The following is an 11,411-nucleotide window of genomic DNA, read 5'->3' on the forward strand; positions in this document are numbered from 1 at the left end:
CTCCAGCGCTCTCAGGTGCAGCACAGCTGAGACACCGGTCCCAGCCTGGCCATCCCGGGTGGGTGCTGCAGCAGCACGGCTTCCCCACGGCCCCCCCCTTCCAGCCGGACCCCCGTGCCCATTGCGGCCAGCAGCCCCTCTCCTCTGGCTCTGCGGGGCCGGTCGCCGCATCACTGGGCGCAGCAGAGCGCCGGGTGGTCGAGCTTCCAGAGCTGCCACTTCTTCTTCATCTCCGACTTCACCTGCCACGGCGGGGGAGACAGCGGGGGCTTTTCCCTGGCCGTGCCCCCCCCCGCAGACCGAGCAGGCGAGGGGTGGGATGGCAAAGCCACCGGCTGGGGCAGGGCTGAGCCCAGCGCTGGGCAGAAGCTGCAGCGGGTACGTACCTCCTTGTTGGCGAAGCAGTACAGCACGGCCACCAAGAAGCCCTGGAGGGAGAGCAGGGGAGTCAGCCCCCACCGCCACCCCCTCTCCCGGGGCTGGGATGGGCTTAGTCTCCCCAGGCCATTTCTGGGTGCTTTTGGGGCTGAGGTCCCCCTGCCACCACTGCCTCAGAGAGCACAGGAGGCACCATCACGCACCCAACAACAGGGCTGGGGGTGGGAGAGCCGGTGTCCCCCTCCCTGAGCCCAGCCACAGGCTGGGGCACCATGGGGAGAGCGAGCTGGAAGAGGGACCCCCTAATTCTTGCTCCCTGGTGTGCCCAGGGCAGAGCTCCCACCTCACCTGGAAGGAGTTGAGGAAGAGGGTGAAGAACACCTTGACGTAGCGCAGGATGCCCGTGGTTTGCTCATCGGTGGCGAAGATGAAGACGACCTCGTGGATCCCGAAGAGGGGGATGAGGGTGAGCGTGGCTTTGGCCAGACTGAAAGAGTGTAAGGGGATAAGGGGACCCCTCCGGCAGCGCGCGCTGAGGGGCTGGGGCACAGGTGCAGGGACGAGCTCTTAGTTAATCTCGGGGGGGTCATTTAATGGTGTGCGGGATGGTGGAGGGGGACAGGGAGGTGGTGTAGCCCCAGGACCAGGATGGACCCACGACCGGCCACCCCCCCATCCCAGCTCACCGCAGCTTGTAGTCTGCGTAGCCCTTCTGGTTGGCACGGAGCTTGGCCAGGATCACCTTCAGGATCCGCATGAAGATCAGCAGGTTGATCTGGGGGGGGGGGAGAGTGTGCAGGGGCACACACAGCCCAGCACCCCCACCCCAGCACCCCCACCCCTTGGGGCCGCAGGAGATGACACCCCCCTGTACTGCTGAGGCTGCTGGGTCCCCGGAGCTGCCCTTCCTCCCCTCCCGCCATCCCAAAACCCCGGTGAGGAAGCAGCAGGGGCCTCCCCCAGCCCCCTTCTCTGGGGCTCAGCACATTCTCCGGAAAGGTGTGGGGCTGGTGGGTGCCCCCGTACCAGGGAGGCGAGCAGGATGGGGATGCGGATGATCCACCAGTAAGCCATGTTCTCATTCAGCGCCCAGCACCTGCCCAGGGAGACACGGAGAGCAGCACCATCACGCCGTGCCAGGGGGTGCAGGATGAGGCCAAGAGCACGCCAGCCCCAGCGAGGCGGGTCAGGGACCCACAGCAGTCTCCATCCCACTCCCCAGCCGAGCCCCAACCCCAGCCTGGGGCTGAGCATCCCGGTGGGACCCCCCCATCCCTCCCCACTCACTCCACATTCTCCTTCAGGTACTTGGCGGCCATCCAGGGCACCACGAACACCACGGGGGTCCCTGCAAGTCACACAGCAAACCCTGTAAAACCAAGCACCCGCCTGAGCTGAGAAACCGGCCCCGGGGTGGGGGACACCGTGGGGACACCCAGGGTCAGCAGAGCCCCCACCCCGCTCCCTCCTGGGGCCGGTTTGGGCCGCGGCGCCCATCGATGCCGGGTACCATCCCCGGCCCCACCGCGCGCCCGGGTGGCCCCTACCCCAGCCCAGGTAGAGGTAGAGCCTGTAGTAATTCTTCTCGGAGAAGACGGCCCCGATCAGCAGCTTGTAGAGGTAGACGGCTTCCACCAGGAACCAGTAGTGGTTGGCCAGGATGCAGTACTGCATCAGCACCTGCGCCGCCCGGCAGCCCAGCGCCGCCTGCGAGAGGAGACCTGCCGTGGCGCCGGCAGCGCGCCCACGGGGCACGGGCACCCAGAGAGCTCACCCATGGGGTGCATGGGCACCCTAAGAGCTTGTTCACTGAGTGCATGGGCACTCCGAGATCTCGGCCACTAGGTGCACGGTGCTGCGCAGGCACCTCAAGAGCTCGTCCACGGTGGCACAGGCACCCCGACAGCTTGCCCAGAGGGTGCACAGGCAGCACAGGCACCTGAGACCTCGTCCATCAGCACAGGTACCCCAAGAGTTTGTCCTCCGGGTGCACGGGCACCCCAAGAGCTCATCCCTCAGGTGCATGGTGCTGCACAGGCACAGAGCTCACCCACCCGGTGCGCAGGTATCCCAAGAGCTCACCCACTGGGTGCAGGGGCAGCACAGGCACCCCAAGACCTCATCCATCAGGTGCATGGTGCTGCACAGGCACCCCAAGAGCTTGCCCACAGGGTGCAGGGGCAGCACAGGCACCCCAAGACCTCATCCATCAGGTGCATGGTGCTGCACAGGCACCCCAAGAGCTTGCCCACAGGGTGCACAGGCACCCCGAGAGCTCACTCATGGGCAGCACAGGCACCCCAAAAGCTTGCCCAGCAGGTATATGGGCACCCCAAGAGCTCGCCCACCGGGTGCCTGGGGCTGCATGGGCATCAGCACCCAGCTGCACACCCCTCCCTGGGGTGAGGGTCCCCATCCCGATTCCAGCCTGGCACCGAGCAGGGCCCCCCCGGGGCGGCAGCACTTGCCTCGTGGCTCAGCAGAGCCTCCCAGTCGGCCACCTGCACCACCTCCATGCCCCAGCGCTTCTCCAGCAGCGCGTCCTTCACCATCACCGAGGTCGCCCGCAGCCCGAAGGAGGCGAAGAGGTTGGCGTGGATGTAATTCCTGGTGCAGCGGAGCTTCCTGCAGAGAGCGAGGGTGTCGGGGGGCCGGGTGGGTGGCGGGGGCGCCCCTCGGCTCGGCCATCACCGGCCGGGAAGGACGAGGGGCAGGACCGCGTCCCCCTCCGCTCTCCCACCTGAAGACAGTGAGGACGAGCAGGGCGGAGATGAGGGTCAGGAGTGACAGCGAGTACCCCACGGTGTAGAGCACCTTGAAGCTCACCATCAGCCGGCGGGCACCCTCCTGCAGCCGAGCACCGCGCCGGTGAGCCCGGGCGAGCAGCACCCATCCGCGCGGCCGGGGTGCCCCTGCCTGTCCCTGCCCAGCGGCCGGACCGGCGCATCCCACCTCCTCGACGGTGGACTCCATCTCCTCCTCGCACTGCGAGTAGTCCCGCCAGGGCTGGCTGTCGTTCACCGTCACCCACTGCCCGTCGGCGCCGCACCTGCGGCTCACCAGCCCGTGTTTCACTGCGGACACGAAGCACCGGCGCGTTCCCCTCGGGCTCCCCCAGACCCCTCTCCCGGGACGATGGGTCGGGCTCTGCTCAGCCCCGAAGACCCTCTTCCAGGGCAGGCGGGAGCGGGGCATGAGCTGGCTCTGCTCCACGCCCCACGGGTCCCCTTACCCCCAGGTCTGCTCCTGGGTCCCTCTCCCCCTGGCAGCGGGCAGGAGGGGAAACCCCGAGAGCCTCTCCCCACCCCGGATGGCTCAGCCCTCAGGGCAGAGGTTCTCATCACCTTTCTCAAACCAGGGCAGATAGAAGGGGCAGGAGACGTTGACGGCGGTGCCGGGGCTCCCGTCGGGCCAGCAGGCGTACATGTCGAATGTCCGGTTGCAGAAGAGCCCTTCCAACAGCAGCGAGGCGGGGAAAAGCCGACAGTCAGACGCTGGCGGCACGGCCGCATCCATCCCTGCCATCCCAGCCAGCTGCCAGCACCCCCGCAAGGGGGCTGGCATCACCCTGAACCCCACCACCCACAGCAGCCTTGGCCCCCTGGGGCATCCCAGTCCTGGGCATCCGACCTCAGAAGCGGCTCATCCCGCCGCAGGCCACCAGCGTAGAGGATTTTGGAGGAGGGATAAAACCTGGCCCCAGCCCTGGCCGTCGGCTCCGTGTGTCCCCATGTCTGAGCCCGAGCCAGGGCACAGCCGGGTACCTGCCGGGTAGGGCTCGCTCGCCATCCTCCTCAAGCACTCGTCACGGTACCGCATCCACTCCTCGAAGGTCTTCTCCAGCACCTTGGCCGCGCCGTGCTGCAAGCCCAGAGCTGGGTCAGAGCCCCCGGCTGGCCACTGCACCCCAGGGCACGGAGCCCGTGCTGGCCAGCCCGCCCTACCGCGGCACCCAGCATCTCCCCAAGCCGGCTGCCTGCATCCCCCCGATGAACTGCTGTGTGCCGGCTTCCTCGAGACAGGCAGGAACACGCGACGAAGCCAGGACCGAGGCCGCTCGCTCTGTGTCAAAGCCCGGTGGTGCCAACCCTGCTGCCCCACGGGCTGGCCCCAGCTTGCCCCTTACCGGCACGGAGGAGAACAGGCACATCCAGGCAAGATGGACAAGGCTCCGCTGGTACCCAGACCCGAGCACGTCCCTCATAGCTGCCCCCGCCGGCCCGCGGCCAGTACTCCCAGTGCCAGGCTGTGCTGGGGACCTGGATCCGGGGCGAGAGGTGGAGAACTGAGGACGGCATGGCTCTGCCGGCCGCCCCTGCTGGTGCGGACGAGGAGACGTGCTCCCCGAGGCAGCGGAGGAGAACTGGGCTGTGAGTGCCAGCCACAGGCACGTCCTGGGCTGCCACAGCCCCGGGTCACCTCCCTGCCAGAGCCCAAAACCTTGGGGAGCATCAGGCAGAGCAGGCGGGAGCGGGGGCATAACTGGATCACACCTCTTGGCCGAGCCTTGCCAGCTTCCACGCCACCGCTGCCAGCGCCCGGGGCAGCTGGCAAGTGAGGGGGCCGTGACGCTGAAGTCGGAGGGGAGCAAAAGCCACCCCAGTAACCAATGTGACAGCCCCGGTGCCACCACTGCTCACCCCGGCAGGCGGCCGGCACCCCATGGGTGGCCTGTTGCCACCGAGCCCCGGGAAGGCGCCAGGGCTGCAGGGACAACCCCAGGGGAAGGCAAGGACACCCCTCCGGGGGCTCCCCTGGGACCCACCGTGCCTCCCCCCACCTCGCTGCCTGCCAGCCAGGATGGGACCCCCCAAACCAGCTGCGCCCCATCACCTCCCGGCCCCATTCCTGAGGGCTGAGCCCCCCTCCGCAGTCCCCCGCACAGCCCAGCCGAGGGCTCCGGGGGGAGAAGCAGCCCGGGCCCCCCCGGGACTCCCCGGCCAGCACGGACGGCCCCGGCCCCGACCCCCCGCGGCTCCCCATCGCTCCAGGCTGAACGGCCCCAGTCCGGGACCCCCCCTTCCAGCACGGACACCCCCCGGTCTGTGCCCACCCGTGCTCCCCGGTCCCTGTCCCGCCGGGGCTCCCCGGCCGGTCCCGCTCGGTGCCCGCGGGGGTCCCGCTCCGCCCGGGCTGTGCCACCGCCTCCCTCCGCCCGCTTACCCTGCGCGGCGGCGGCTCCGCAGCCCCGGCAGCCCCGGTATCACCGGCAGCCCCGGTATCACCGGCAGCCCCGGCACCGCGAGGCGAGCGCGGCGGCGAACCAGCGGCGTCTGCGGCGGGGCCGCCTCCCGCCAGCGCCGTGCCCCGACGGGGGGGTGAGGGGCGGTTGGGGGGCGGCACCGCCTCCCGGGGCTCGGGCCGCCCCGACGGGCCCCGGGGGGTCCCGGGCGCCGCTGCCGCCGCCCCCGCCGAGCTCCGGCACGGCCCCCACGGAGACCCCCTCGTTGCATCACACAAGGACGGGGATGAGGGTCCAGGTCCAGCCCCACCGTGCGTCCCCAGTTGCATGACATGGGGACAGGGATGGGGGTCCAGCCCTGCCCGGGGTCCCCGGTTGGGTCACACGGGGACAGGGATGGGGGTCCAGCCCTGCCTGGGGTCCCCGGTTGGGTCACACGGGGACAGGGATGGGGGTCCAGCCCTGCCTGGGGTCCCTGGTTGGGTCACATAGGGACAGGGTTTGGGGGTCCAGCCCTGCCCAGGGACCCTGGTTGGGTCACACGGGGACAGGGATGGGGATCCAGCCCTCAAAACTGTGGCTCGCAGGGATGGGAACATGGGTCCAGACCCCCTCGGTCTCCCCCAGAGCTCCCCCTCGCCCCACGCAGCCCCAGGGAGAGTCACAGGGGTCCTTCACCTTCCAGGTTTGGCATCCCGATGGCTGTCCCCTGGGCTGGGTGCCTTGGGGTGCTGGCATGGTGGCAGCCCCTCGCCGTCCAGAGCCCTGCGCCGGCAGGGTGGGCTGCTGGGGGCCACCCTCCCCTGGGGACAAGGAACGGGTGGCCCTGGGGATGATGCTGGATCCAGCACAGGGACACAGCCCGTGACCCCTCGCCCGGCCCCAACAGCAAGGAAACCACAAGGGCAGGGACAAGCCATGGGACAAGCCCGGTGGCCCTGGTCACGCTGCCTTCCCCGGCTGCCCCACGTCCTCGCAGCGGGAGGGAGCGGGTCTGTGCCGACCCACCGCCGGGCAGGGCTCACGTCCAGCCTGGTGAAGGGCAGGTGAAGGCGGTTTTCCTATCAGTGGAGCAGGCGGAGATTTAAAGGACAGCTGAGCCCACCCTGAAAGCCCCTGGGGACCCCCCAAAGACCGGCAGCAGAGCCCCTCCAGGCTCCCATCTCCCTTCCAGCGCGGCCGTGCCTCCCTCTGCCACCGCTGGAGCTGCCGGGAGGCCGGTGCTGGCCCTGCCCCGCAGTGGGATGCCCGGTGTCCACCCTAAAACTGCTGCTGGCTGAACACATCAGAAAATACATTTATTTTGCAGAAATGGGATGTTTAGCCCAAAACCGTTCCGGTGGGCTCAGAGCAGATACAGCGATTCAGATGGATGAGGAGTTGCATCCGTAGCTCTAGCGAAGCGAGAGGTGTCCGGTTATTCCAAGTGAAAAATAAGCCGTTAGCGGAGCAGCCCGTGGTAATGTTTCGCTGTTTTGGGGGAAGCTGAACCCTCGGGTGCTTTTTTCAGCATGAGCCGACACCGGGCTCTTCCTGGGGCCTCTCCTCCCCGTGCGTTTGCTTATGAGCAGATTATAGCGGTTTTGTGAGTCTGCTCAACGTGTACAGGTGGAAAGCTAAAAATAACGCACCTGAGATTTAAAGAGTGGAGCCTGGGTGGGTTTTGGCCAGATGTGCCTGCTCCGAGAGTCCCTGATGCTGGAGGGTCCCCGGGGGAGCTGTGGGTCTGTCTGCAGGGTCCCAAAGCCCCGTTAGGGAAGGGGAGGCGAGCGGGGGGACGGTGTTTGAGGGCCCCTGCACCCCTCTGAGCATCACAGCGGTGCGAGGGCCGTGCGTGGGGAGCGGCTCCTTCCACCCCTGCAGCTCTTCCTGCTTGGGAAGCTGAGCTGGAGAGCGGCCCCGAGGGTGCATCAGAGAGGCGTGGGTGTCTGCACCCCATCTAGGCACTGGTGTGGTCACAGCGACACTGGTTCATACTGGGAAGCAGGTGTTGGGGTGATGCTGGGCTGCATTTCCCCTGCAAACCCGCCATCAGGCTCGGCACCGGCTGCCCTCCGTCGCGGCGGTGTCGGGAGCCGCAGCTCAGCCACCAACCTGCTGCTGCGCCGCGGAGGGTCCCCATGGCCGGGAAGCTGCCTGGTGGGTGCAGGCAGGGAATGCGCCTCTCGGGCGTTTCTAAGGGGACTGGGAGAATAAATCAATTTTCCGGCAGGATTCGAGCAGCCTCTGCATGAGGAAGCACGTAACGCAGGAGTGCCAGGAGCCGGTTCTCCTGCGGGAGCTTGTCCGTGTCCCTGGGTGTGCGGTGGCCATGGCCTCGGCTGTGACACAGCCCAAACCTGTCCTGCTGCTCCCAGGGTGACAGCCGGGACGCTGCTGCGCTTGCTGGTCCCCAGCCAGGCTCCCCAGCGGGCCAGGGTGCTGGGGAGCCTCTGGGGTGCTGGGGACCCCCCCGGGGTGCTGGGGACCCCCCCTAGTGTCCTCCCACAGTGGGCAGGGCTCATGCTGGGGGGGTCCAAGAGCTGTGAGCAATGAAGTCTCTGGCTGTGCAGGCGCAGACCCTCGTGTCCCCCCTCTTTCAGGGCCATCTCCCCCAGCTACCGCGTTCCCCGGGGCTGTGTCCGTTCGTACCCAGGCAGAAGGCAACCTCCTCCCACCAAAACTCGCCGGGAGCCTGGGACAGCAGCGACGCGGGTGAGAAATCGGTCTGGGAGGGAGGGCTTTGGAGACAGGGGTGGGTGCCGGAGAGATACCCAGGGTGGCCATGTTTCCATCAGCACCTATTGACACGGCTCTGAGACCCAGCACGAGGCTGGTGTGAGCCCGGCAGGTTATGGAAACACCTGGGCAGAAGGTAGCACAGTCCTCGGACACGGCTGCCAGCTCCTGCTGAGGGAGCTGGGCTGATTAATGCTCCAGAACGGGTGACTCCTAATGAAAAGCCCTCGGCACCTGTATTAACCCTTTCCAGGACATTTCGAGGTAGAGCCATGCATCTGGGTCCTTGCTCGGGGGCTTGAGGAAGGGCAGGGGGGCAGGAGCCCCATCCAGGTACCGGGGATGAGGAGGTGCTGGCAGAGCTTGCGGAGGATGCCTGCGCGTGGCGCTGAAGATGGGCAGTGGGCGAGGGCCGGCTGAAGGACAGGGGCCGTGGGAAGGTCTGGCTGGGCCAAGCCTCAGAGCACGGTGGGGAAACAGAGGCAGGAGGCAGCTGGTCTCACGCGGGAGCGATGCCACCGAGATTAGGGCAGAGCAACACCGCTGGAGGTGGAGATGATGGGATCGTAGGGTAATCCTGGCTAGGAGGGACTCAGGAGGTCTCTAGTCCAGCCCCGGTCACAGCAGGGTCAGCTCTGAGGTCAGACCTGGCTCAGGGCTTTACCCAGTCTGGTCTTGACCACCCCCAAGGATGGAGATGGAAGACGGACCACGATCGAAATCTCTAAAGCCTCCAGACAGCAGATAACCCGAAAGAAGAGGGTTTCCCATGGGGTTTCTCTGCACAAGCATCACCAAGCGCATGGGACGGGGCACAGCCCAGTGCCGTGGCTGGCCACCAAGGAAACCTTGGAAGGGTGATGAGAAATAACCATGGGTGCCTGCAGGCAGCTTTAGCTGGTGCGGACAGAGATGCTCTCCCCCCGTAACAGCCTTGCTGGAGGAAGACAAAACAACTATTAACACGGAGAACGGTTGGCATCACTCAGTACCCCTAACGATGGCTGAGGAGCAGAGAGGGATGGGGACGAGAAGGAGATGTCACCCCAGCCATGCTGCTGAAGCAGTTTTTCTGGAGATTTTGTGGTTTTCCTCCTTGGTGGACAGTTAACTTTTTCTTAGGGTGACTTTTTCTTAGTCTTTCTGCCTAAGCGTATAATTCCCAAATGGCCACTGAAAAGTGACTTTGCCCGAAGATTTTGAATCTCCCGCAGCACCTGTGGAAACGAAGAGGGATGAGGACCCGAGCCCTGCCTGATCCCACCCGTACCGCCTGGCCGGGGCTGCCCCTTGCAGATGGTGGCACTTAAACTTTGCTTTCTCGCTGTGAAATTTTTTTTTCCCCATTACAGCGGGCAGCCGAGCGTGACTCACCGGAGCTCGGTGGCTCATTTTGCAGATTGAACTCCAGATGGTTTCCCGCGGCTCGCCCTGCCCTGGGTAGCTGCTGCCACGCTGCCGCTTGCAGCCTGGCTCCTCTTCCTTGTCGCTCCAGGTAAAGAAGCGATTCTCTTTTCTCCTCCACCTCTCACCCTACCTGTTCCCCCGGGGCAGGCGGCAGGCATCGCTCGGGCATCGCTCGCCGGGCTGCGGCTGGCCGTGTCCTGGCTTTGCCCCCCTCTCTCCATGGGGTGAGCCATGTGGTGGCTTTAGTGCGGACGGGGAAAGTGGGGAGGCAGCATCTCGGCTGCTGCGCTCGTCCTCTGCTGCAAATGGATGCGGAGCAAGGAGGATGCTCAGCGGGTCAGAAAGCTCCTGACCAAGGTCTCCTGAAGGGATTAGGACTCTTGTCTCGGGGGGCAAATTGTGTGAGGGGCTCCTCTTGCTGCTCCTGTATGGCACCCTGCCATGGAGCTGGAGCCGGTCTCTCCCAGGTCGCATCCTGCCCCACACAGCCATAATGTGGTCCTGGAGCACCTATGGAGGATGCTTCCAGCCATGTCCCTGTCCCCTTTGCCATGCAGCCCCGTAGACCTTCCTGTGTCCTTGCATGAACCCATCTAATGCCAGCAGGACCATGGCCTGGGCTCACCCTGCAGCGATGCTGAATTTGGGGGACAGCCCAGGGCTCCAGCATGCAGGTGCATGAGCTGGAGCTGCGATTCCCCAGAGAGGGACCACAAATCTCCCGGCATCATCGCCCGGCGTGGTCCCCGTCGACCCCGCAGAGCCCTGCGGGGTCGGCGGGGACCGCGCCGGGGCGGAGGGTCCATCTGGAGGGGATTTGCTCGCTGGTCCTTTGAATGGGGACGTGAGGAACAAGCTGTTCTTCTCCATATTGATGCATCTCAGGCAGGGTCTCCATAGCGACTGCAGCGCTTGTGGCTCAGCCAGGGCCACATCCTGACCGTGGGGACAGGGACAGCATCTAGGTCCAAGCATCGCTGGGATGGATGTGCTCATCCCCCCAGGGCTGAGCTGCGCACCCTCAGGACAGCCGTGTTCCCCCCCTGTCCCAGCCCAGGGCCAACCCCTCACTGCTGCCCTGCATTTGGGGGAGAGCCCTTTGGGCTCTGCGGGGTCAACAGGGACCGCACCGGGCAATGATGCCGGGAGATTTGTGGTCCCTCTCTGGGGAATCACAGCTCCAGCTCATGCACCTGCATGCTGGAGCCCTGGGCTGTCCCCCAAATTCAGCATCGCTGCGGGGTGAGCCCAGGCCATGGTCCTGCTGGCATTAGATGGGTTCATGCAAGGACACAGGAAGGTCTACGGGGCTGCACGGCAAAGGGGACAGGGACACGGCTGGAAGCATCCTGCACGGGCATTTCCCATCGGCAGTTTTGCAGTCAGACCACGTGCATCCGCATCCTCCTCTTGGCCGTGATCCTGGCAGCCCATCAGCACGCGACGGCGATTTTAGCACCTCGATCTGCGCTCGGCCAGGCCCCAGCAGCTCTGCAAGAGACACAGCTGCCTGAAACACCTTCCCAACTCCTTGCGCAATGGGTAAGACCCTATAAGACCACCACCAAGCCACTCTCCATCAGCTGCTGTCCTGCTGGGGCGGGTTTTGGGATGCTGGCTGTGCTGCACGGCTGTCACCCAGGCGACAGGGTTGATAAATGTATATGTTACAGGCAGGGTTTGCTGTTAGAGATGGGAAAATTGCCCCGCATAGTCTCACCCATTG

At 65.9% G+C, this 11,411-nt stretch overlaps 1 protein-coding gene across 1 annotated transcript; it reads right to left on the reverse strand.

The window, feature by feature from the left end:
• Positions 1 to 170: 170 nt before the first annotated feature.
• LOC142089024 (glucagon receptor-like) lies at positions 171 to 4,582 on the reverse strand. The gene is made up of 13 exons (XM_075164904.1): positions 4,505 to 4,582; positions 4,143 to 4,239; positions 3,723 to 3,830; positions 3,331 to 3,452; positions 3,119 to 3,225; positions 2,847 to 3,003; positions 1,926 to 2,085; positions 1,666 to 1,726; positions 1,405 to 1,474; positions 1,065 to 1,153; positions 727 to 865; positions 387 to 428; positions 171 to 242 (listed from the first exon to the last, which is right to left on the reverse strand). Exons 1-13 carry the CDS (start codon positions 4,580 to 4,582, stop codon positions 171 to 173), a joined length of 1,302 nt encoding a protein of 433 aa, XP_075021005.1.
• Between the last annotated feature and the right edge of the window lie 6,829 nt (positions 4,583 to 11,411).

The sequence above is a fragment of the Calonectris borealis genome, chromosome 16 (assembly GCF_964195595.1).
Source record: "Calonectris borealis chromosome 16, bCalBor7.hap1.2, whole genome shotgun sequence".
NCBI classification, from domain to species: domain Eukaryota; kingdom Metazoa; phylum Chordata; class Aves; order Procellariiformes; family Procellariidae; genus Calonectris; species Calonectris borealis.